We start from the raw sequence: 27,134 nt of genomic DNA, 5'->3' as shown, positions 1-27,134 counted from the left end.
GGCAGGCACCTTTTCCTCCTCAGATACTGTCAGAGCAACATGAAGGTCAGGCAGAGAGAGACAAATGAGAGCAGCTCGGGGAAAGGAGGTTACCACGGTAACAAGCAGGCAGGCCTGCTATTTGGAAGCAGGCCTAATCTTTCTCCTCCTTCTCAGTGCTGGAAGATGGGTATTGTGTAGCTGACCTGCATCCTTGGGGTGGGAACCATAATCCCTTTCTGACAGTTCCTAGTGACATTGGAATGAGCTGCTTTGCATTTTAATTTGATAAACAGCAGCCATGGTTTTCTCAGAAGTGCTAGAAACATGGCTTTTTCTGGCTCTGTTCCAGGCAGAATTCTGGTTGCCACAGAGAGAAGTTTAGAATTGCTATTTCTCAATAAAGATTTTGGATATTTGCATATTTGTGAAATATGCCCGTTGGTTCGGGACTAGAATCAGACTTAGGTATGTTGTTCTTGGGCTATAAATACATATTTGCATTTTGAAGGCCACTGTGGATCATACCTTTAATCCCAGCACTCGAGAGGCAGAGTCATTCAGAGCTCTGTGAGTTCGAGGCCAGCCTGATCTACATGGTGAGTTAGTTCAGGACTGTCAGGACAATGTAGAGAGTCCTTGTCTCAACAAACAAACAAAAGACCACTGAGATACTGTCCGGCCACCCAGCAGGCATGCAGTAGATATTTATATTCTCCGACCTCATATTGACGCTCTGTGCACACACACACACCCTGAGTTTTTGTTGTTTTTGTTGGTGGTGGTGGTGTTTTCGAGACAAGGTTTCTCTGTAGCTTTGGAGCCTGTCCTAGAACTCACTCTGTAGACCAGGCTGGCCTCAAACTCGCAGAGATCCACTTCTCTCTGCCTCCCAAGTGCTGGGATTAAAGACATGCACTACCACCAGCACCCTGAGTTTTTTGAAATAGGGATCTCACTATGTAACCCTGGCTGGCCTGTATCTCTCGCTGTAGATTAGGCTTTCCTGCCTCTGTCTCCTCAGTGCTGGGATTAAAGGCATGTGCCACCTCACCTGGCCCTTATAGGTATGCCCCATCTTCTCTTTTCCTGCCTTCACATTTCTTTTTAACTTAGTTCCTTTTTCTTGTAATAAAACATATATAAACCTCCTTTTCCTCTCAAAAATAGATTTTAAACAAGAACAATAAATTTCAATGTAATAATAACAACATCAAAATAAAAAAAAAACAAAACAAAACCAGAAACTAAAATCATCTAGGATCTCATTACTCAAAATGAACTAGAATATCCTTTTAGACCTCCACTTTTGGTGATTATATAAGAATTATACTCCTGTAGTGATCAATTTAACATCACTGGACTGCCCCACACTGTGTTAAAACCTTTTATCTTTTTAGTCACTTAAAAAAAAAATAGGTTGTGGTTACCTCTCCTTTACAGTAGAGATTCTTATTTGATGAACACTTAGATTGTCTCTGTTGTTGCTGATGAACACTTAGATTGTTGCTTTGTTTCTATTCAGCTATAAAATAACAACATTGGAAAGATGGGCATGGTGGCACATTCCTATAATTGCAGCACCTGGAAGGTAGAATTAGGAGGACTTTAAAGTCATCCTTGTCTGCATATTGAGTTCCAGGCCAGCTTGGGCTGTGTGTGACCACCAGATAAATAAATGAAACTGCATTGAAATGATCTGTATATTGTAACTCTTTGTGTATCTGTCCTGTCATCTCACAGGGAGTTGGTGGGGGGCTGTTTAGACAGGAGCTGACTGTGTAGCCTATTTGCCTTGAACCCAGGGCCCTCCTCTCTCTCTGCCTTCTAAGTGCTGAGCTTACAGGTATGCCCCATCATACCTGATCTCTCTTGGTGGTTTGGTGATGGTGGTAGTGGTGGTGGTAGTGATTTATTTATCCATTTTGTTTTGTTTTGGTTTCAGGTCTGGCCTGGAACTCATTTATGTAGTAGAGAATGACTTTGAACCCTAATCCTCCTCCTGCCTCCCAAGTGCTGGAGTTACAATCATGTACTGCCACACTTAATTTTTTTTTTTTTTTTTTTTTTTTTTTTTTTTTTTTTTTTTGGTTTTTCGAGACAGGGTTTCTCTGTGTAGCTTTGCGCCTTTCCTGGAACTCACTTGGTAGCCCAGGCTGGCCTCGAACTCACAGAGATCCGCCTGGCTCTGCCTCCCAAGTGCTGGGATTAAAGGCGTGCGCCACCACCGCCCGGCGTACACTTAATTTTTTTTTAAACAAGATTAATTTGCTTTACTAGAGAAGTACCGAATAGCAAGTGTCCTCTTAGACAGAATGCTTAAAGTTTTGATTGAGTTGAAGTCTCTTAAGTCTAGATTAATCATAGTGGAAAATTTAAAATTTGCACTCAAAATCAGTGATCTTGTGTCTAAGGTACTAACTGGAAGAGTACCAGAAAACCACAGACAGACAGCTGTCCACATTTTCAGATGTGTAGGCCATAAGGCTAACATTGACAAGAACTAGAATCCTAGATTGTGAGCTGTTTACATTTTCCTTCCTGCACATATCTAGGTTTCTGTGGAAATAGCATGATATAATGGAAAAGAGAATATGCTCAAAATTAAGGTAACCTTTGGCTCATATTCTGGCCTTGTCAATTAATAACTGGGTATTTACAAGCATTTCATTTCTTGATGTGTAAGTGTGTGTGTCTGTGGGTGTCTATTCCACATTTAGGTCAAAGTGGACATTGAATTCCCTGAAGTTGGAGTTACAGGCATTGTGAGCCACACAATATGTGTGCTGGGAACTGAGCTTGGATTCCCTGGAAGAGCAACAAGCACTTTGACCATCTTTCCAATCCCTAACAAGCATTTCGTTTGACTTTCTCTCTTCTGTCATTGCTATCATCTATTTCATAGGACATTATGAGCTACTTAAGGTAATATATATGCACAGTCTGCATACAGAAGTCTAGTGTTCTTACACCTATCGTGATTTTTTTTTAACCTGGCTTTAGGGACTTAACTTCTACAACTAGAACTTCTATGTTTAATACTGGCCCATTTTCTTATTGTTGCTTTTATCATTTTTCTTTTCCTCTTCCTCTTTCTCCCTTCTACCTTTTCCTTTTCTTCCCATTCATCTCCATGGTGCTAGGAAACTAACCCAGGACTTGGTGCAGCTAGGCAAGCACACCGCCTCTGAGCTAAACTGCCAGCTTCTCTTCTCGTCTTTAAACCCTGTTTTCTCTTAGTTCTTGTGACACCCATCAGTTTTGGTTCTTTTTTTTTTTTTTTTAATTCCTGAATGGGTTCTGGAACCAAATGGCCTGAATTTGAATCCCAGCTTGATTGTCTGATGACTCTCTTTACTGTGTTAGTGAGCGTTCTCTTGATGTATCATATACCCAAGAGAAAGAAAACGGTCACTTGAGGAAAATGTTGCTTTGGCACATTGCTTTAGATATTTCTGCCCATGATCCTTTGCTCTAGTTGATTTTGAGCCTATAGTGAGACAGTACATTTTAGTGGAGAGGGTGTAAAAGAGGGGATCTGCTCAAATGATCCTAAAAGGAAAAGCAGAAAAAAAGAAATTACCTTTGAAAGCGTAATTCCCAGTGGCACTAAGATCTCCTTCACAGCTGGGCGGTGGTGGTAGCTCACCCCTTTAATCCCAGCACTCTGTGAAAGGCGGATCTCTGTATGTTCAAGGACAGCCTGGTCTACAGGGTGAGTTCCAGGATAGCCAGGACTGTTACACAGAGAAACCTTGTCTGGGGGCCGCGGGGACGACAAACATCTACTTCACAGTTCGCACCTACACTTTCCAATAGTGCCAAATGGAACCAAACCTTTAGCAGCTACTTACTCCACCCAGCCTCAGCATATTCATGGGGTGTGTGTGTGTGTGTGTGTGTGTGTGTGTGTGTGTACGCACACACACATACGTACGTACTCATCTGCAGTGCATATGTGGAGGATTGAGGCAACTTCTGAGTTCATGTCTCTCTTTCTTCCATGTGGCCTAAACGTATATTCATGTTTAAAGCAGATGCGGGGCCTGGAGGTGCACCTCATTTGATAGAGTGCTTGCTTAGCATGCACACAGCCCTGGGTTCAGTACCCAGCACCACATAAACCAGAAATAGTGGCATACACCTGTAATCCCAGCACTTATGAGCAGAAGCACAAGGATCAAAAGTTGGAAGTTATCTTTAGCTACATAGTGAATTTGAGACCATCCTGGACTACATGAGATCTGGCCTTTAAAACAGGAAAGGCAGCTGCTAAAAGTAACTGCCCCAGGCTTCAAGGAATAAATAACATGTATGTAAAGTGTTTTCACACCCACTTTATAATAAGCAGTAAACTTTGCTTTTGTCACCGTGGTTATTGTTAATTTCAGACTTTTTCATAGTCTTTCTTTCTGGACTTATTTCTTCAACATTGCTCTTCTCTTCCCTGTTTTCTGTTCTCCATGTGTAATTAATATCTGTAGCCAGTCAGTAGTGGCACACGACTTTAATCCCAGCACTTGGGAGGTAGAGGCAAGCAAATCTCTTGAGTTTGAGGCCAGCCCGGCCTATAGAGTGAATTCCAGGATAGTCAAGGATACACAAAGAAACCCTGTCTCAAAAAGTGTGTGTGTATGCACACACATGTGTGTGCCTGCCTGCCTACTTGTCTGTCTGTCTGCCTGCCTGTCTGTGGCTATCTCACCCAAGCTAGCGTGAAGCTTTTATTACCTACTGTCTCACTTGTCTCTTAAGTTCCTGACATGTACATCCAGCTACTTACACTTCCTCGCTGATTCTGTCCAAGTAGTGAATTTGTTGTCCGTCTACTGATGCTGTTGTCTTCTTGTATGCCCAGTTTGTGGTAATGACACCAGAAAGCTTAAAACCAGCCCACATGTTTCTTACCTCCTGGACATCGAGTTAATCACTGGATATTTATTCTGCTTCTAATCTGTAACTTTTCACTAAAACTACCTCTGCCTCAGTTCAGGTTGTCATTTCTTCTTTGGAGTGTTATAGTGGGCTTCTAATTGGTATCCTTGCCTTTGATTCGTCTTCTTGAAAATATAGTAAAAAAAAAAGGGAAAAAAAAAAGTCTGTGGTGGAGACCAAACCCAGGGTGATGTACATGCTAGCCAAGTGCTCTACCACTGAGCTGTATCTCCAGCCCTAGCACAGTAAAAGTTTAAAAACATAATGGATTGTGTTACTTTCCTGATTATCATTTTGCATTGACTCTTTACCCTGCTAGAAATTTCCCACTGTTCTCTCCATTTCTCCTGACAAATTACTGTTGCTTCCTTTGAGAGCATGTATTTGGTATTGCATCCAACCAAAGTAACCTAATTTTCCTGATCTTTTTGTTGAATTTGTCCCTTAAGATTAAGCTGAAGGGCTTGCCTAGAAAGTACATTACCCTGAGTTTAGTACCCAGTACTGCAAAAGTAAAAAGAAAAATTAAAATGATGCAGCTAAAATGTTGCCAGCCCTCTGTTCCAGATAGATACAAGTGATTATGTCCTTGTGTAGGGACCTCATTTGCATCTACTACATTCCTTTAATGACTTGTTCATATTTGTTTTATCACCTGTGACCTAGAGGCAATAATCATAGTGCATTCACCATTTACTATACTGTAGTACTTATATCATCATAGATATTTAATGATGTTGAATAAAGAGAGGGATCCAGAAAAAGAATGGAGAGGAATAAAATTTAGTTCTAAGCAAGGCATGCTAAACGCCTTCATCTTTCCACCTCCTTTTACCCCACTAGAGTTATTAGATTAGTGTGCCTTGATTTTTATCAAGGTACTGGGGAGGGAGCTTATAGAATACTAGATGTTTGATAGCTAGGATGAAGGTGATGTATCACAAGAATGCCTTTAGTTAGTCCAGTCTTGTTCCACGTGTTTATTCTAATGTAAGTCACTAACTAAAAAATACTGCGAACTTATGTATGATCTAGTGGTCCAGTCTTCAGCAGGGATAGAAACTGGCTGAAAGCTAGTTTAAACCATCAGGATTTTGTACATTCTAAGAAATGGGCTTTACTAGCTTCAAGTAAAAGTTCAAATGTCATCCAATTTCTGCCATAGCTGTGTCCCTGTTCTACTTTTCCTTAGGCTAGCTTTCTTTTTCTTTTTTTCATTTTTTATTAAGGTTTTTATTATCTTTATGTGTATGGGTGTTTTGCCTGTGTACATATCTTTGCATCATGTGTGTGACTGGTGCCCATGGAGGCTAGAAGAGGTCATCAGATACCCTAGACTGGAGTTAAAGATAGTTGTTGATTCTGGGAAGTGAACCTGAGTCCTGTGCAAGAGCAGCCAGTGCTCTTTCCCTTCAGCCCAGGAGAGATTTCTTTATAGGCTAGGTGAAGTGGCCTCAAGAAGCTACAGATATTAGTTAGTGTTTATATCTCAAAGTACCAAAGGAAAAAATAATCTAGAGCTGGAGAATCTATTCCATACAGTTAGGGTAGATCTGGGCCTGCTCCTGTAGTAGAACGTGGTCATGGGAGTGCACTTCCTACCGAAAAGAGAAATTCCTTTACAAGAAGGGAAAGAAAGTCAAACCTGAACCAGGTATAGTTTTGCAGACTTGTAATCCTACCACCAGGAAGATGGAAGAATGAGGATAATGCATTTGAGGTCAACTTAGGCTTCATAAGACCTTGTCTAAAATAAAGAAAGAAAATTTATGAGCCTGCAAGATGACTTACTGGATAAAGGCATTTACTGTCAAACCTGACAACCTGAATTTAATCCCTGGAACCCACATTATGGAAGGAGAGAACTGACTCCTGCAAGTTGGTCTCTGACCTCCCTACATTATGATAAGCACAAGCATACGCTCTCCTTCACACAACAAACAAATGTAATTTTAAAATGAAGAAGAAAAAATTAAAGTTAAATCTGAACCATTGTAAATACTGGAGATGCTATCTGACCACTGAATATCTGAAAGAGTTCATAGTGCCACAAGAACCCTAGAAAGATGTGCTTAACAAGACATTACTGTTATTATTGGGTAGTGTTGAACTTTGTGTATACTGGGACTGTCTACAAAGCATTTTATCTTCAGTCAATCACGATGATGATGATGATGATGATGATGATGATGATGAAATACACCTTAATGTTTTATTTTATAGAAGATATAATGTATATGATATACATTATATAGCAAAGCATGCCCACAGTCCCAGCTTCCAGCTTCTTGGAGGAGTGAGACAAGAGGATCATTTGAGCCCAAGCATTCAGTCTGGGCTCCATTGAAAGAGAAGCTTTATATCTTAGGGAAAGGAAGGGACGGAGAGGGAAGGAAGGTAGTTGTAGTATAGCGAGTCTGTGACTACCCAGCTATTTAGTAATACAGTTGAGATTTCTACCAGTCAATCCTTTAGTTTACGGCAGTTTTTCTGTTGCTTGTAATAAAAATACCATGACCCAAATATCTTATATAGGAAGTTTGTTTTGGATAATGGTTCCAGAGGAGAAAATGTCTATCATGTCAGGGAACAAGGCAGCAAACAGCAGGCATGGCAGCAGGAAGAGGATGCTGAGAGCCCATATCTCACCCACAAGCACAAAGCAGAGAGAGCAAACTAGAAGTGGAATGAGACTATAGACACTCAGAGCCTACCCCAGTGACATACTTCCTCCAGCAAAGTCACACTTCATAATCCCTCCAGAAAACAGTGCCACCACCTGGGGACGAAGTGTTTAAATGCCTGAGCCTATGGGGGACATTCTCATTCAAAGTACTACAACAATTATATATAATTTACGCTACATGAAATTCTGTCTCAAACAAACATTGTGTTTTTATTGCATGCCTTTGTGTGGGAGAAGAGCCATAGCACATGTGTGGAGGAGTCAGAGGACAATTGAGGGAGTTGATTCTCCCTCCACTATGTAGAGCCTGAGGATTGTCAAACACAGGTCATCAGCTTGGCAGTAAGTACCTTTACCTGCTGAGCCATCTCAAGGGCCCTGTGTGTATTTTTTATTTTTAAAAAAGTACAGAAACAGTCTGGCAGTAGTGGTGCACGCCTTTAATCCCACCACTTGGGAGGCAGAGGCAGGCGAATCTCAGTGAATTCAAGGCTAGCCTGGTCTACAAAGCAAGTTCCAGGACAGTCAGGAATGTTACACAGAGAAACCTTGTCTCAAAAAAAAAACAAGGTGGGGGTGGGGGGAAGGACAGAAACTTGAAAAACATGGCTAATGAGAAGTTTGAGAAGCTGGGCATAGTGGTACTACCACAACTGTAATCCCAGCACTAGGAAGATAGTATCAGGAGGCTCAGCTCAAGTTGGAGCCCAGCCTAGTCTGTATCATGAGTTTGAGACCAGCTAGAATTACGTAGTCAGAACCTGACTTTAAAAAGGAGAAAAAAAATTAACCCATTCTATACAATAGTTGTCATACCACTTGAAGTTTTAGCCCTATACTTTTAGCTTAAATGCCAGTGGTATCTCATGGTTAGTTAAGGGCTCATTTAAAAGTGTATTTTGCCGGACGGTGGTGGTGCACGCCTTTAATCCCAGCACTCGGGAGGCAGAGGCAGACGGATCTCTGTGAGTTCAAGGCCAGCCTGGTCTCCAAAGCAAGTTCCAGGAAAGGCGCAAAGCTACACAGAGAAACTCTGTCTTGAAAAACCAAAAAAAAAAAAAAAGGTGTATTTTAGTTGATGACTTCTGATTTCAGGCAAGTCTTATTTATCCTTGGCAATTGCCAAATAAATGGGCACTAGAGAGGATGACTTCCTTTCCTCTGTCAGTTTTCTGTTGTTTGTTGGTTTGGGTTTGTTGAGAGCAGGTCTCAGTGGTCTGGGGGCTGCAGAGGCTAGAATTTGCCAAGGATAACTTTGGGCTTTAACCCTCTGGCTCTGCCCCCCAAGTACTGGAATTACAGATCTGTACCATTATACCCAGCCTTAACATCCCAATTCCAAACAATCTTGTCTGATTATTCTGAATAAATCTGAGCATCTATCCTTTCTTGCTTGAATAAAAAGGGTTTTCTTATAGCTACTGCAGTTGCCAGTATAACTATCTGCCTTTAAAAAAAATAAAAGGTTTATGTTTAATCTTTAATTGTGTGTATGTGTGAATGTCTGTATGAGAGTACAAATGTCTGCAGAGACCAGACATCAGATTCCTTGGAGCTGGAGTTAAAGGTAGTTGTGATGTCAGTGCTAGGAACTAAACTTAGGTTCTCTGCAAGAGCAGTATATCCTCTTAACCACTAGCCCCTTTCTGCTTTTTGACTATGAGCATGAAGGTGTGAGATTCACATTGTGAAGGGGGAAAAGAAGAAGGTCCATCTCAAATACTCCTTTAGAACATTTTCTACCCCAAAACTATGCTGCAGCCTTGAACAATTTTCTCCATCCATGCCTCTCATGTGGAAGTTGGTTGAAGTCAGTGTATAATTACTTTTTGTGGGGAGATAATGACTTTGGGCTTTCCATGTTATTCTCTCTGTCCCAGTCTCTGAGCCATCTGCCTGTCAGCACCCAGGAACCTTAATAGAGGCTATTGAGTACCTTAGTGGATGTTATTAAACTAATATGGAAAAGTGAACTAAAAAGAAGTATCATCAAAAGACACAAGAAATGAACTTTAGGAAACTTCAGATTTGTTCTTGAAATTCTTGGTCTCTTTTCAGGCTTTTGCTTGTTTTGTTGTTTGTCTAGCCATTTAGCTGGAGCCTAGAGAGGCATGGTAATATGTCCTAGCACTTCAGAGACCCGACTTACGTTTAGTGATTAAGACATATGATGGAGGCTGGAGAGATGGCTCAGGGGTTAAGAACACTGGCTGTTCTTCCAGAGGTCCTGCGTTCAATTCCCAGCACCCATATGGGTGGCTCACAACCATCTGTAATAAGATCCGGCTCCCTCTTCTGGCCTGCAGGGATACATGCAAACAGAACACTGTATACATAATAAATAAATAAATCTTTAAAAAAAAAAAAAAAAGACATATGATGATCTTAACGTTTTACATCTCTACTCCCTATTTTCCCTGTTGTTGCCAATCTCTTGACAATCTCTGTTTTGGGGTCTTAGATATATGAAAAAGATAGCAAGGGAGTCATTTTCTGATTTTTATTCTCTCTTGCAGAGTGATAAATGAAGCATAAATATGAAATACTGTCAAGCCATCTAAATTGTTTGTTTGTTTTTGTTTTTCAAGACAGGGTTTCTCTGTGTAGTCCTGGAACTTGCTCTGTACACCAGGCTAGCCTCAAACTCACAGAGATGTGCCTAATTCTGCCTTTGAATGCTGGGATTAAAAGCATGAGCCACCACCACCTGGAGACATCTAGATTGTTAGATGCATATCACAGTGCTACTTATAATGCATTATGGTCTAATGTAGATCTAAATGTACCCAAATGATAATTAACAGAGCTGGTATTATAATTAAATACTGTGATTCTCTGTGATCATTCTTTAGATTTCTGTTGGAAAGGAAGAATAACTTTATAAAGCCACAGGTGGATTTCTTCATTTTCCCATCTTCAAACTTCCCTTCTAACTAAATGCATAATGAAGTAAAGCCATCTTCTATAGCGATCCAGAGCTCTGCTTAGTAACTCGGACCTGTAAGGGTAGTTTTGGTGTATATGTGCTAGTGAAGTCCTGAGATACAATAGCTGGAGATGTAGCTCAATCTGCCAATGCAGGAGGCCCTGGTTCAATCCTCAGTACTTCATAAAACAAGGTACAGTGACACCTACTTGCAATCCCAACACTAGGAAGTAGAGGCAGGAGAATCAGAAATTCAAGGTCATCCTCAGCCACATACAAATTTCAAGACTAGAATTCTCAAAAGAAAAAAATCTTTGGAAGCGGTAGTGGCTTATTCATGTAATTTCAGCATTATGGAGGGTGAAAAATTAGGCAGGTGGATTATGATAAATTTAAGGCCAACCTGAATTATACAACAAATGCTGTGACAGCCTGGAGCAGAGTGAGATTTTATCTCATACCACTGAAAGAATAAAAGGAAAATAATAATAATAATAATAATAATAATAATAATTAATTAATTAATTAATTACTAGCCAGGCATGGTGGCACACGCCTTTAATCCCAGCACTTGGGAGTCAGATGTCTGTGAGTTTGCGGCCAGCCTGGTTTACAAAGGGAAACCCTGTCTCAAAAAAAAAAAAAAAAACCTAGGGTACAGGAGTTCAGCTAACATTTTTGTTGAACTGTTCAATAGCAAAGTTTCATATGATATACTGCTCGGAAGCATCAGTGACCATTTACATCTTACATTGATGTTTTCTGTATTTCTCGGTGCAGATCTAGAGCATACGAACTAGTATGTCTTTCTGGGATAGGAGAGAGCAAGAGCAGATGTCTTTCTGGTGACTTCCTGTGCCTGATGGTGCTGTCTCAGTTGTGGAATGGATGGTCAACAGAACATGTGCAAACAAGGCTATCTACAAGTTCACAGAAGGTTTTTTTGTTGTTTGTTTTGGGAGGTTTGTTGATTTTTTTTTTTGGTTTGGCTTTCTTTGAGATGGGGAAGTGTTGAGACAGGGTTTACTACAAACTCCTTTGTAGCCCAGACTTTCTCATAAAAAGAACAGAGGTGTTGGCAGTGGTGGCGCATGCCTTTAATCCCAGCACTTAGGAGGCAGAGGCAGGTGGATCTCTGTGAGTTCAAGGCCAGCCTGGTCTACAGAGCAAGTTCCAGGACAGCCAGAGCTTGATACTCTAAGAAACCCTTTCTCAGAAAACAAAACATGAGCAGAGACACAGAAGTAGCTGGAGTGAAGATCGTCTGTGTATTTTGTCTCTGACTTTTCTAGTAGTGCCTCCCAAAGGCTTTTTTTTCTTTCTTTTCTGTTTTTAACCTTGTTTCTGAAAGAGATAAAGGTTAGAGCCAGATTCTAGCACTGTAAAGCAGTAGTAGGCATATTCCAGTTTGCATTTCTCTCTCTCTCTCTCTCTCTCTCTCTCTCTCTCTCTCTCTCTCTCTCTCCCTCCCTCCCTCCCTCCCCCCCTCCCTCTCTCTCCCTCCCTCCCTCCCTCTCCCTCCCTCCCCCCTCTCCCTCCCTCCCCCCTCTCCCTCCCTCCCTCCTCCCTCTCTCTCCCTCTCCCTCCCCCCTCCCTCCCTCCCCCCTCCCTCTCTCTCCCTCCCTCCCTCCCCCCTCCCTCTCCCTTCCCCCTCCCTCCCTCTCCCTCCCCCTCTCCCTGTCCCTCTCCTTCTCTCTTCCCCTCTCTCTCCTCTTTTTTTTTTCTTTCTTAAGACGGTCTCTAACTGAACCCATAGTTTTTGCCATTTTGACTAGCATGGCCGACCAGCAAGCCCTCAGGACCCATCTGTCTCCACTTCCCATCACTGGAATTAAAGATAACCCCCACATCCAGCTTTTTTATGTGTGCTGGGGATCTGAACTCAGCGCTATGCCCTCTGAGCCGTCTCCCCAGACCCTATGTGTGGAGTTTGTGGTTGTTACTGTTTTTTAATAGAGACAAAGTCTCATTGTACAGCCTTGGCTGGCCTGGAACTTACAGAGATCTGCCTGCCTCCACCTCCAGAGTACTGGAATTAATTATAGGTATACATCATCATGCCTGGCTTATGTGGAAAGTTTAAAGGGTCTTTCAAGGACCTACCACATCATAAAAAGAAATTACAAATTTGTGATTTTCAAGAGAGCAGAGCAGAAGACTCATCATACAACTTCTACTTCCATTTCATTTCTATGGGGGAAAAAAGTGTTGGGGTGTGTGTGTGTGTGTGTGTGTGTGAATAGAAAGATATGAATAGCTTTTTCTTTTTTTTTTTTTTTCTTCTTTTTTTTTTTTTTTTTGGCAGCTCTCTAGGGACCAGAATTAGTCAAAGAATCAATGCATGAACATTCTTTGAACTCTGGAAGTTTTGATCTGCAGTAGTGGTAACTTTCTAAACCAAGAAATCAGCCAGCTACAAAAAAAATGGAGGCAGTATCTAAACAGCTTTAAGACTGATTTTTTTTTCCCCCAAGTCTAGGAAGGTGTATATAGGAGAGAGAAATAGTTTATAGGCAGAGTGGTCATGAACTAACATCCCCAAACCAGAATTCATCACAGAGCTGTCCAGCAGCTTGAACTGTGGGCTGTGTATGGCTTTTTCCAAAGGTCTCCATTTAAAGACCGTATTCAGCTTTCTTGTTAGTCTTATCTCTTGATTAGAATTCATCACCAGATTTAAGCCAGCTGAAAGTCTTTCATAAGGGAAAGGAACCAAATCCATAACTAATTTTCCAGGCTTGCTGATTAATGTCTTGTGTTCAGAGTACTTTTTTTTTTTTTTTTTTTTTTTTTTGAGACAGAATTTCTCTGAGTAGTCCTGGCTGTCCTGGAACTCACTCTGTAGACCAGGCTATCCTTGAACTCAGAAATCTGTCTGCCTTTGCCTCCTGAGTGCTGGGATTAAAGGCGTGCACCACCACCACCTGGCTATATATTAAGTACTTTTTATGTGCAGGATACTGAGTTAGGATTTGAGCATTATAGACTCACCATTGGTAATCTGTCAACTTGATATATGCTAGTATTCAAACAGTAAGGAAGGCCTGGATAGGTTCAGTAATTAGAGTGCATGCTGCTCTTGCAGAGGGCTAGAGTTAGGTTCCCAGAACAGGTTGAGGGGCTTACAACTACCTATAACTCTAGCTCCAGATGAATCTGACACCCTCTTCTGTCCTCCAAGGGCACCCACAAACAAACTCAAACACATACTTAAAAATAAAGTAAGGGAGGGATTTGAGATTTACTCAGTAGTAAAGTTAGTAAGCACAAAGCCTTAGGTTTGGTCCAAAGCTCTAAGGGAAAAATAGTATTAAAGAAAGAGGCTAGAGAGATGGCTTGACAGTTAAAAGCACTCACTTGCTCTTGCAGAGGTCTGGAGCTTGTTTCCTAGCAGCCACATGGTGACTCATACCATCCATAACTCCAGTTCCAGGAGATCTGACCCTCTACTAGCCTCTGTAGGCAACACACACACACACACACACACACATACACACACACACACACACACATACACACACACTGCATATACATACAACGTAGATTACTAGTGTTCAACTGTTTTGTGTGTGCATAATCAGTTGTATCTTCACACTGGTATAGACTGGCTTCTGCATGATAGCAGCACCTCTATGTCCTATAGACAAATTTGATGTTAGTGTCCTACTTAAAGATGCTCTACTCATTAACCAATCACTGCTACTTTGAGGTTCCGAAATCCCCATCAGATTGCTCCCAGCCCTCTTACAGTTTGTAAGTTTTCTCCCTAAAGTTGTATCAAACCTTCTAAGATTCTTGAGAAACATAGCTTCCCTAAACCTGGATTCTCTTTTATCCCTAGCCTAGAGTCATTGATTTTAACCTGATAGGTTGCCCGGTGCTAGTAGGAAGTATAACAGTGTCAGTAATGCTCGCCTCAGAAGCTGGGGAATAGAAGTCTGTTTGTCGTTTGGTTTGGTTTGGTTTTGGTTTTGTTTGTGTAGTGCAGTCTAGAATTCAGGATCTATCTGCCTAGGAGGTAGAGGCCAAGCAGATCTTTGTGAGTTTGAAGTGGTCCTGGTCTACATAGATAGTTCCAGGCCAACCAAGGATACATAGGTGAGGGGGTGGGGGGCACATGCAGGCAGGAGGATTAGTGTGAATTCAAAGCCAGCCTAGGCTACAGAGACTCTCAAATAAAAGTAAAGCCAGACATGGTAACACATGTGTAATATCAATATTTATGAGGAGTTCAAGGGCATCCTTTGCTAGCTATATAGGGAGTTTGAGGCCAACCTGGGTCACATTGGACCCTTTTTCAAACAAAAGTAAGTAAATAAATAAATGAGATGAAAATATAGCTTCTAGCCTACGATGTTGTCCTCTAAACCACAGATTTATAGTGGTATTATGAGCTAGAACTTGAGAGGAAGAAACAAGTCTTATATTCAGAGCACCTGCACTCTGGCAGCAAAATATGTGGGACTAGATTAACTGTAGAAAACAGTATGTCCTCTAATGATCTTCCTGTATCTCAGCTAGCACTTTCTCTTTTCTCACAGATGGAGTCCCCCGTCTCCACCCCAGCGGTGCTGCCATTGCACCTTTTAGTGCCAGTGGTCAATAATGACATCTCATCTCCCTGTGAGCAGATCATGGTCCGTACCCGATCAGTTGGAGTCAACACTTGTGACGTGGCTCTAGCTACAGAGCCTGAGTGCTTAGGCCCCTGTGAACCTGGAACCAGTGTCAACCTTGAAGGCATCGTGTGGCAGGAGACAGAAGACGGTAAGTCCATCCCTTCTCAATTGCTTCTGCAAAGGAGCCAGTAGAAGCTTACTGTTGCCAAGCACTTAGAAGAGTAGTCAGTGTCTGCATCCTCGTGGCAGTACCCACACAAAGGGTAGTAGCATACTTTTTAGCACGCTTTACCATTCCTAGAGATGATTCGTTTGTTGTAGTTCTGGCAATTGAAAGTTGGCAAATGCTCTAGCCCTGTGCACATCCTTAGCTCCAGTGACAGCTTTTTAGATTATTTCCCTTTTATAGCTCGTAAACAGTCATTTAATAAATACTTGCTGTGTATGTGTAAACTATGTCCGTACTCTCTATACCCTCCCTTAATTTTCCTATTGGGATTTAGATTACAGGTGGAATTGTCAGTCAGAGTTTAAGAGAACACAGTAATAAAAGGGCAGTTGAGGAAATCAAAGGAATGGAGAACAGTCACTTGTTTGTTTTGTTGTCTTTTTTAAATGTGTGTTGATGTTTTGCCTGCATGTATGTTAGGGTATTGGATCCCCTGGAACTGGAGTTAGAAAAAGGTTTGAACTGCAAGTAGTTGCTGGGAATTGAAACTGGGCCCTCAGAAGAGCAGCCATTGCTCTTAACCACTGAGTCATCTCTACAACCTCCCCATCCCCCCTTAAGACAAGGTCTCATTATGTAGCCCTGGCTGGCCTGGAACTGCCTAGACCAGAGTGCCTCTGAATACATAGTGATTCACCTGCCTCTACTTCTGTTGGGACTAAAAGCATCCACCACTACAAATTGCTTGGTCTTGATTTTTTTAAACATGGTCTCATGTGGCCCTTGCTGGCCTCAAACTTGATATGTAGCTAATGATAACTTTGAATTCTTGATCCTTCCTGCCTCCAATTCTCAATAACTGGGATTACAGAAGTGCATTACCATAACTGACACTCTTAAATTGACTTAATGTTGGCACAGTGATTTTCAAATTCTCCCCCCATCCCCTTTTTTTTAATACCTGGAGGTACAGCCAACTCCTTCTCCCACTGATTGCCTCACTGCCCAGCACCTACACACTTGATGTTTCTTTCCCTTACTGTGTATAGTCTGTATAGGCCCAGTCAGTAGGGACAGGTTCATGTAGTCTTGTTTGGGGCTTTCACTAAACAGCTGGCTTGCTATAAGCTGTGGCTGCCCAAGGCTGCCATGCAGACTTCTTGTATGTTTCGTTTGCCCTGGAGAACAGAAACTCCTCTGTTTTGGAATTTCTCAAACCTAAACAAAAAGGAATGGGAGTGCAAAGATACTTAACCAGTCACTTCAGATCCTTGGTAACATTTAGTGGCACTTTGAATGCAAGAATCAAGTTTTCATCAAAGCATCAGTGGTTGGAGAATGCAAGTATCGGGAGTCCCAATGTGTCTCTGCACCAGTATCCAGACTTTGAAAGAGCCCTCACTCTGCATTTAGAGACCTATAGGAGTCCAGCTAATTATCTCTGATATTACAGAACTAACTTGTTAGTCTGCATTTCGTTCTGGCCATTCTCTCAGCAGTCTGTTCTCATAGTATTTTTGTTGTCATTCAGAATTACTGAAAATTCTCCATGCAGTAGATGCTAATGTATTTCAGGTAAAAAAAAATATATACTCTGGATATGTATTTACAGTATGTATTCTGGAAATAACAAAATTAGATGTTTAATTTTTAATATGTAAGGCTGAGAAAATGGCTCAGGAGTTAAGAGCACTGGTTGCTCTTCTAGAGGACCTGAGTTTGATTCCCAGTACCCACATGGCAGCTTACTACAGCCTTCTGTAACTCCAGTTCCAGGGAATCCCATGTCCTATTTTGGCCTCCTTGGGTTGCAGACACACACATAGTGCAGATATATATGAAGGCAAAATATCCATACACATAAAATAAACTTTGAAAAAATAAAGTAAAATATAAAAAGATGCCTATAGCAGACAAATTTTGTTGGGGTGACAAATGTGTTTGGATAGCAACATCTTCTTAATTTTTATTTTTAATTTTATTTTAGGTATATGGGTATTTTGCCTGCATGTATGTCTGTATATCACATGTATATAGTACCCATGGAGTCCAGAAGAGGGCATGGGGTCCCCTGGAACTGGCCACTAAGGAAGTGCCTCAGTATATTGAAAAATACATCATTTCCTGCTTATATGTTCTACTTTTCTTTGTGGTGGTGACTTTTCTCTATGGACAAAATATGAACCTGGGCTGGAGAGGTGACTCAGCGCTTAAGAGCACTGGCTCCTTTTCCAGAGGTCCTGAGTTCAGTTGACAGCAACCGCATGGTGACTCAAAACCATCTAATGGGATTGGATGTCATCTTCTGTCTGAATCCCTCTTCTGTTCTGCAGGCATACATGCAAATAGAATGTTCATATATATAAAATACATAAATAAATAAATCTTAAAAAATATATGAGCCTAGGGGGCTGGAGAGATGGCTTAGCAGTTAAGAATACTGACTGCTGTTTCAGAAGACCCAATTTTGGTTCACAACACCCAGTTAGGACGACTTACAAATACCTTTAACTCTAGTTCCAGGGATCTGATGCCCTCTTCTGGCCTCCATGAGCACCTGCATACACGTGGCATACTAACGTACAAACACACACGTAAATTTAAAAAAAAAAAATTTTTAAATATGAACCTGAGAAAATCTTTTCAAGAGTGTGAAACAAACCCTTTCACTCTCCCAACAATGATGAATATCTTTTTTCTTTGAGGATGCCTACGTTCTGTCCCCGCCATGGGGGTTTACTTTTGCAGTACTGGAGATAAAACCTAGGGCCTTTTATATGCTATGCAAACACTAAACCACTGAGCTGTATCCTTACTCTGCTGTCTGTATTTTGTTTGTTTGTTTGTTTGTTTGTTTTATTTGTGTGTATCATGTGTGTGTGTGTATCTGTAAGTAGTGCGTGCATATGTGTGCAGGTGTGCACATGTGCTACATGTGGAGAGGCCAGAACAGGGACATCTTCATGTCTTTTCTTCTTTTATTGTCTTACTCCCTCGAGGTAAGGCATCTCCCGTACCAGAAGCTCAGTTATTTGCAAGGTTGGCTGGCCAGTGAGCTCTTAGGTCCGCCCACCCTCCATCCCCACCCCAACCCCACCCCACCCCCAGTGCTGGAGTTACAGGCATACACAGCCATGTCCACCTCTTTTTGTTTTTGAAGTAGGGAGTTCTATAGTCTAAGTTGACTTGAGACTCACTATGTATCTATCTAGCCAAGGATGAACTTGAATACCTGGTCCTCCTGTTTCCACCACCCAAGTAAAAAAGTAATTGTTTGAGGAGGCTGGAGAGATGGCTAAGTGAGCAAGAGTACTTGCTGCTCTACTGTGACAACTAGAGTTCAAATCATAGAACCAGCACCAGGAACCCCACAGATACCTCCAACTCCAAGAGAAGAGATCTGATCCCCTTTCCTGGCCCTTTCAATCACCTGTGCACATAGCATACACGTGGACACAGGCTTGCGCATGTAAACACATACATACACAGATAAAAATCTTAAATAATTGTATGATCAAAAAGAATCAAAAGCAAAAGCCAGGTGTGGTGACTTTTGCCTATAATTTCGGCATTCTGTAGGCTGGGACAGTAGGACAGCTAGCTCAGGACCAGCCTGGGATAGACATTGTAATCCTCCCGCCTCTGCCTCCCAGGTGTTGAGACTGGGCATGTGTCAGCATGCCTAGCTATCTAGAATGATTTCTTTGCATCTGAGGTACTTTGAAGACAGAAAGGCTGACACTGCATAAGAATTCCAGAAGGTGCTATGGGTTATCCTTAGCAGTCCTAAGCAGAGGTGTGTGGTTCACCTTGCTATATGTGCTTTACTTCAGGAATTGGTGGTGTGGTGAAAGGAGCATGGGAGTGAAGCATGAGAGACTTCTATGCTTCTACCACTGTTGTTGTGACCCTTGATTGTTACTTTCTCCTAGCTGTCACCAAATAGTAAGAGGCAGCCTAACTGGGGAGGGGGCGGGGGGGGGGGGGGGATACAGTTTGAAAAGGATATAGTCAGTCATGGTCCGGAAGCCATGATGGCAGGATCATGAGGTCACCTTGTGTCTGTGTCAAGAAGCAGACAGCACACAGGAAGCGGGGTCAAGATGTGAAAAGCCAAGGCTCACCCTTCCTCTAGCAAGACTCCATCTCCTGAAAGTTCCACAGCCTTCCAAACTAACACCACCAGCTAGGGCCCCAGTGGTGAGATGCACGAGCCAGTGGTGAGATGCACGAGCCAGTGGTGCCATTTCACCCTCCAGCTGCAACAGGCTTTTGGAAAAGATTGTCAACTCCTAGCCTTAATGTTAATTCATACCACACATTTTTAAATCTTACCTTCTAGCTGTTAGCTATACCAAAAAGAACTCAAGAATTATTTATTATATTTACCCAGATTGGTATTCCAAGAGTCCGTCCACTGTTCACTTCTCTCTGAAGAAGATTTGGTAATTCTAGAGCCAGTCTACTGCTATTCTGTGAAAATAAGTGTTTTGCTTGCGTGTATGTATGTGGACCACATACATGGTGCCTGTGGAGGTCAGAAGAAGGTTTTTAGATCCCCTGTTATGGAGATTATAAGCTCCATGTGGTACTGGGTCCTAAACCTGGTTCTCTGCAAGAGCAACAAGTGCTCTGAACACTTGAGCATATCTCCACCTCCCATTATGAACATTGTAGTTAGCACTCCCAGTCCTTTGAATTTATATGTCATAACAAAACCTTCAGATATCTTCAAAGATAGTGTATTCTCAGAAACATAAGTATGAAGAAACCTCAGAGGCAGACATGAGGATATGGCATGTTGAGTAGGCAGCCCCCTTCCTGGCTCTGTTACCTCCCCAGCTGCCTCTCAGAACATTTCTGCTTGTGGATGATTTGTGTGCTGTATTCCTTTGTAATTTTTTATTTGAAAATCTTGCTGTTAGGGAAAAAAAAAAACCTGCTTCGATAATCATGTATATATCTAGATTTATCCTCCCACCTCATGTAGAAATTACTCTTACAATATCTTTGGAATTACTCTGGTCTTCATTTACCAGACTATCCATTAAAAAAAAAATGAATTATGATCCATAAAAAAAATAAATTATAATGCCCTACAGCCATGTTTCTGAAGCCAGGGTACAACTCTTCTGCAAGTCAGTGGGTATGAAAATCCTCACAGTAACCCTGATCTGACTTCCAAAATGAAATTCTCATGTACTGGTATATATTCAGTTTTCCACATGTGTTGTAGTACAGTACAAATATTTCTGAACCGAAGTTATAGAAAATTGTGTTCCAGAACATATGCTATTTTTAGTTAGCTCTTTGGTCTTGGGTAAATTAGTTTCTGTTTCTATATTTCTGATTTACAAAAAAAAAAAAGAGGGATTTAGACTAAATGATTTTACTCTCTATTAGAATTTTGGGGTTTTTTTTTTTGTTTTGTTTTGTTTTTGAGAACTGTCCAAAATGGTAGCCTGTATTCACAAGTGAGAACCTGAAATGTGCCAAGGAACTGATGAACTGAATTTTTAAATTTTCATTTAGCCAGGTATCTTGGCACACTTATGACCCCAGCACTCAGGAAGTTGAGGTAGGAAGGATTTGAGACCAGCCTGGGAAGCATAATAAGACTATCTTTAAAAAAAAAAAAAAAAAAAAAAAAAATCTAATGATGGGATTGGAGAGATGACTCAGCAGTTAAGAGCACTGGCTGCTCTTCCAGAGGACCCAGATTCAATTCCCAGTACCCACATGGCTGCTCACAACTGTCTGTAGTTTCAGTTCCAGGGGATCTATTGGTGAAATTATTAAGGCCACTCCACGTAGTTAAAAGGGAGATTTATTTAGCGGCGTAACTTACAAATGAAGGGATAGGTAGGTTGCAGGGTCTGGGAAAGATGCAGCGCAGGCCAGCGGTGTTCTCTGGAGAACTCTGCTTGGTCTACCTCCAGTGTCCAGGGTCCAGGAATCAAGAGACGGCGCATCTGGATCTCAGGTCTTCAAGGTTCTCTCTTGGCCCCGCCTTGTAGTTACCGAAGCCTCAATGGGGATTGGAACTTCCAGATCAAGGTTGGAATGGCTACCCACTACAGGATCTGATACCCTCACACCAATGCACCATAAATAAAATTAAATTAAACAAGTTATTTGAATAAATAAAATAAAATTAAACAAGTTATTTGAAAAAATCTAATGAAATGTAGAAATGGATGGTGCATATGCTGTGGTCCAGCAGTGGGAAGGCTAAGGAAGAAGAGTTGTAAATACAGGGCTAGCTTAAGCTGCTAAATTAGCAAGACCCTGTCTCAAAGAATAACAAATAAATGAGTAAAATTTAATTTCAATAGCCATATATTGCTAATAGCTTTGTTTGGAGTGTGTGTGTGCGTGTGTGTGTGTGTGTGTGTGTGTGTGTGTGTGTGTGTGTGTGTTTACACGTGTGCTCTAAAAATAAAGAACATCAGTTAGGGTGGCAAGATGGTTCAGCACAATCAAGCCTGACAACCTAAGTTCAGTTCCCAGAACTCACAGTGAAAGGAGAGAACCAAATCCTGAACATTGTCCTCCTCCACAAGCACTCTGTAGCTTACACACACACACACACACACACACACACACACACACACACACACACACGCACGCGCGCACACACACACACATACACACACACACATACACACACACTACGAATAAAGAACAAACAGTGATTTTGTGAGAAAATACTGAGGACTTAAAAGCAGCTGACACCTATACAGACCCAGGGTGACTTCTGTACTCTGGCTTCTGTTGGGCAAACAGTTGGCCCTGTCTCAGACCCTGGTTGAGCCTTGCTCTTTGGTCTTGGGTTGACCTTTTCTCTATCAGGAGTGGTTTTGCTTATCATGAAGTTTGGCTTGCTTGTGTAGCTCCACTAAGAATCTGCCCAGTGGTTCTTCATGTCTCAAAGGAGAAAGCCCTCCATGACTGTTCTTTTAAGAAAGGGTAGTTACCCTTTGTGATTCTGGTCTAGGAGAGTTTGTGCACCAACTGTAATGCTGACTTTTCAGTGTTTGTCATGGAAAGTAGTACTTAGCTTCAATGAATGGCCTTTCCCCTTCAGCCTTGCTTCAGGCTGCACTCACTGGAGAGAGATGGTGTGGACTGCTTAGCCTAGTGCAGACTGGCTGGATCCATGAAAGCCTCCCAGCCATTGTCTGGCACCACAGATCTTCATAGCAACAGACCATAGCAACAGCGGCCACACAAAGGAAACATTAGGGATCAATACTTACTGTCTCCCACCCCTCCCCCACCATCCAGCAGCTGCCTCCCAGGGGTTGCTTTAGGATACATGTGTTTCCATACTCTAATGTTGTGTTATCTGTTCACTATCATATATTTAAATCCTGAAGCCCCAAGAAAAAATTTGAGTCATAGGCTCTTTTGAGTTTCATTTTGCAAAATAGACTACTAATCTTCAAGGGTGAAAGACATATTCCTTTAGTGAACTCTATACCACCTGTCTCACAACACACACACACACACACACACACACACACACACACACACACACACGACCCCCAACACACACTAGCAGAGTATAGGGAGGCCAGGCTGTGGGCTTGTGAATAGGTAAAGTTATTTTGGAAATGAGATTCTCCTCAGATCCTGTGGAACACGGGCCTATTTTGTACTAATGTCTTTTTTTTTTCTTTTTTCTTTTTTTTTTTTTTTGGTTTTTCAAGACAGGGTTTCTCTGTATAGTTTTGGAGCCTGTCCTGGAACTCACTCTGTAGACCAGGCTGGCCTCAAACTCACAGAGATCCGCCTGCCTCTGCCTCCTGAATGCTGGAATTAAAGGCGTGTGCCAACACCGCCTGGCCTAATGTCATTCTTTACAAGTCATTCAGTTCCTAAAGTTTAAGTGTTGAAGTAAGTGACACCTAGGCCATAATACAATTCTGACATGACCTGTTCTATTCTAGCCCTTACTTCACTTGAAAATCAGAGCTGTAGTGTTTTCTTCCCTGTTGGGAAGTTCATATTATTAGTGTGTGCTCTGCTTTCCTCCTTTGTGAAGAGAAAAGGTTGGACTATATTGTATTCCTTGTAGCTCTTAATATTTATGCTTCTGTGATTATTTGTGTGGGACAGAAGAGGGATAGTCCTTGTCAGTGTTTTGTAATGAGATCTAGATGTTGAATCCTTTGGCCTTAGTGCTTACACTGCTAAAAACAGGTCTTGGCCCCACCACTCATAAAGCTGCTGTAGCATGATGGGCAGAAGCTGTCAACAGACTTGGCAACTAGCCTTCTCTCCCCGGGCAGTAGCTCTAAACCAGTTCAGGCAGAGCTTGCCTCCCAGACTGCTGCTGCATGTTACTGAGGCTGCTCCTGCTGCTTAATGAGAGGAGAGAGAGGAGAGAGAGGAGAGGGGGAGAGATTTTCACACTTCTCTACCTTCCCCTCCTTTCCTCCTCTTTCTTCCTGCCTTTCCTCTCATTTCCTCTCCCTTTCTTTCCCCCCCTCTCCCCCCACCTATAAAACAAGAGGCAGGTCTCTGTCCCTTCTGATACCTCATTACTCCTTCTCCCTTAGGCTCTTCAGAACAAAGTCGTCACCAAGCATCAACTTTATAATCTAGTCAGCTGGAGATAATTTCCCCGGGATAGGGCGGGAAGGTAGCTTATTCCTCCTGGCATGAGACAGCATTGCTAAATGGCCTTATGATATGTCTGCCAAGGCTTAGGCTTTGTCAGGCCACTCAGGCCACTCTGTTCTGAGTTAAATTATAGTGAGGAACCAGGCCCATGTGCTTTCCTAGGGAAGCGTGGAAAGTGTATCATTTTTCGGTCTTGCTAACTGCTTAAGGGATTTTTATTTAATACACTGTCCCAGTGCTTATTTCTTTCAGTTGTTGCCTTCATGGCCTTCTCCATAGCAGCAAGGTCGGGGAAAAAGGGCTAATGGGAAGACGTTGAGTAGACCCCCCACTCCGTCCTCCATTCCCCAAGTTGTTCTCTATTTTCTTTTAAGGACATCTTTAAAAAGCCTAAAAGACGCCAGGCAGTGGTGGCACACGCCTTTAATCCCAGCACTGGGAGGCAGAGCCAGGTGGATCTCTGTGAGTTCGAGGCCAGCCTGGGCTACCAAGTGAGTTCCAGGAAAGGCGCAAAGCTATACAGAGAAACCCTGTCTCGAAAAACCAAAAAAAAAATAAAAATAAAAATAAAAAAGCCTAAAAGACTATAGAATAATTTTCTACTTCCATTGAGCTCATAGTGAAATGTAATGTTTGACCCTGAAGTAACTGAGAGAATAGCTTTCCTACATACCCCTCCTCTCGGGAATTCACAGATCATTTAATGTTTAAAATACTTGAAATATGCATTTTATCATTTACCAAATTTCCCTCTGTTTTTCAGTTTTTAGCTCTCTCTTTAGAATTACATTTTAAAATCTTTAGAGTCAGCTATCAATGTGAATAAAGAATGGATGAAAAATGACTCACCCCCCACCCTACCCCACCCCACCTTGTGTGCTTTTGCATCAGATACTAGACTGCTCTGCTCCTGGCCTGTAGATTGGGCCATTTGCCTAAAGAACAGAACCGGCCCATATGTCACCAGAACTGCCACTGCCTGCTTTGTTACATTCCTCACTGATACACAGGAGTCACAAACCCAGATGTTTGGGGTTTATCAGCAGGTCTGATTGAACAGCAGTGTAAATATGTACATGAACCATATGTGTACAGATGATTGAACTTGCAAAATGAACATACCCTATGTTATCAGAACCTAAATGAAGAGACACAGTATAGTATCGTCAGAAAACCTCATTTCCCTTCCTATAACTTAGGTTCCCTCCCATCAGTCCATCAGTCTGACTGCTAATGTCGTAGGTTAGTGTTGCCCATTTTGACGTTTGCATGCATGAAATATTACAGTATGTACTTGTTGATGCTGAGCTGCTGTCATTATACCAGGGAGACTCAGCCATGTTCCATGTAGTTAACTTTTTTAATGATTGATTGATTGATTGATTGATTGATTGATTGATTATATATACAGTGTTCTGTCTGCATGTATGCCTGCAGGCCAGAAGAGGGCACCATATCATTGTAGATGGTTGTGAGTCACCAAGTGGTTGCTGGGAATTGAACTCAGGACCTTTGGAAGAACATCCAGTGCTCTCAACCTCTGAGCTAATTCTCAAGCCACCTCACCCTCCCATGTAGTTAACTTTTAAGACCCGGTTTCTTTGTGTAGCCCTGGCTACCCTGGAACTCACTCTGTAGACCAGGCTGGCCTTGAACTCAGAGATCCGCCTGCTTCTGCCTCCTGAGTGCTTGTAACATGCTAGAATGGTGGTGTTCTGCATCCTAGTCAACACTTGACTTTGTCCTTTTCCATTAACCCTTGTAATTGGAGTCCTTCTGGTTGGTGTACAATAGCTTCTCAGTGAGTTGTTAATTTGAATTTCCCTGAAGAATAATAAAGTCTAGCATCTTTTCTTGTATTTATTGACCTTTGTAAATCTTCCATAAAGTTTCTTGTAAGTCTTTTGTCATTTTTGGTGCTAGTAATCATGTAGTTTGTGTATACTGGCTGTGAGTCTGCTGTCAGCTACATGTTATAAAACCCTCTGTGTCTTGCCTTTTCTTAATGTCATGCATATAAACTCTGTTTTTATGAAATCTGGTTTGTCTTTATTTTTCCTTTTGTTATTAATGCTTTTTGTGTCCTGGTTACCAGTTTTGCCTATTTCAAGATAATCTCCTAAGTTTCCTCTGAGATCTTGATTTTTTGTAATTGATTTTTTATTTAGGGTTTGAATTGAGAGTCAAGGTTGTTGTTTTTAATCTTGCGGGTATATGATTGGTTCAGCACCTCATGGAAAGCACCACCACTACACAGAGGAGTCACATTTGCCTTTAATGGGGAAGTATTGGGAAGTTGTTTCAGCTCTCTTCTTTGCACTCATTGTATTACTCATTCTTCCATGGATACCACATGGCTTAACTACACCTTTATAAATCTTGACACCTAGTGGTGTATGTAAGGCCTCTCTCCAGCTGGGTTGTACTTCCTTAAGATCTTCTTGGCTGTTCTCAGCACTATGCATTTCCACATAAATGTTAGGATCAGCTTGTGATTTTTTTTTTTTTTTTTTTTTTTTTTTTAGTGAAAAAAAAAACCTGCTGTGATTTTGATTGGGATTACATTGAATCCACAGATTAGTTTGGAGACGATTCAAGTTTTATCCTTCTACTTAAGCTAGTATTAATTACTGATCGAGCTGGGCTGAGGTCAATGATAGCATTTGGGCAGCTTGATTGGAGCAAGCTCTTCCCACAACCCCCAGTACTCTGTCTGAATCAGCAGGTTGAGATGGTGGGTATGTGTACTGTGCAGATGACCTCCACACTGGTGGTGTGCTGCCGTCACTACTGGTCTCCACCCACCTTGACCTGGACTTGGGTCTAGCAACTACAATTTAATGAGGCCTAGTTAAGGTAAAATGTGACTGATTTAATTGATACTTAATCTGCCTTTGGGGCTATATTAGTTTCCTAGTACTCCTGAAACAAACCAGTAAAAACTGGCTGGCTCAGAACAGCAATGAGGTGTGTGCTCCATTCTGGAGGTTAGAAATCTGAAAGTGTGTCTAGAGCCTCCTCACTTTCACAGATGTTCACAGAAACATTGCTTAGCAATCCGTGATGTTCCATGGCCTATGGAGGCATCACTCATTCGCATGCTATCTTGCTTCTGTGTTTGTGTCCAGAGTCCCCTTTTCATAAGAAGACTACTTGTGGTGTCCTGCTAAAATTCTAGCACTTGGCTGTTGG

The 27,134-nt window shown here is 41.8% G+C and overlaps 1 protein-coding gene across 3 annotated transcripts in view; it reads left to right on the top strand.

Annotated features, from left to right (window-relative positions):
• Znf609 (zinc finger protein 609) overlaps positions 1–27,134 on the top strand; it is a 147,803-nt gene that overhangs the window by 90,305 nt on the left and 30,364 nt on the right. For all 3 annotated transcript variants that reach the window (XM_059268131.1, XM_059268129.1, XM_059268130.1), the window contains exon 3: positions 15,068–15,293. In XM_059268131.1, the coding sequence (XP_059124114.1) occupies positions 15,068–15,293 (226 nt within the window). The remainder of the gene's footprint in view (positions 1–15,067; positions 15,294–27,134) is intronic.

This window comes from Peromyscus eremicus, chromosome 7, assembly GCF_949786415.1.
Source record: "Peromyscus eremicus chromosome 7, PerEre_H2_v1, whole genome shotgun sequence".
Classification (NCBI taxonomy): domain Eukaryota; kingdom Metazoa; phylum Chordata; class Mammalia; order Rodentia; family Cricetidae; genus Peromyscus; species Peromyscus eremicus.
This window is presented reverse-complemented; position numbering and strand designations above follow the sequence as displayed.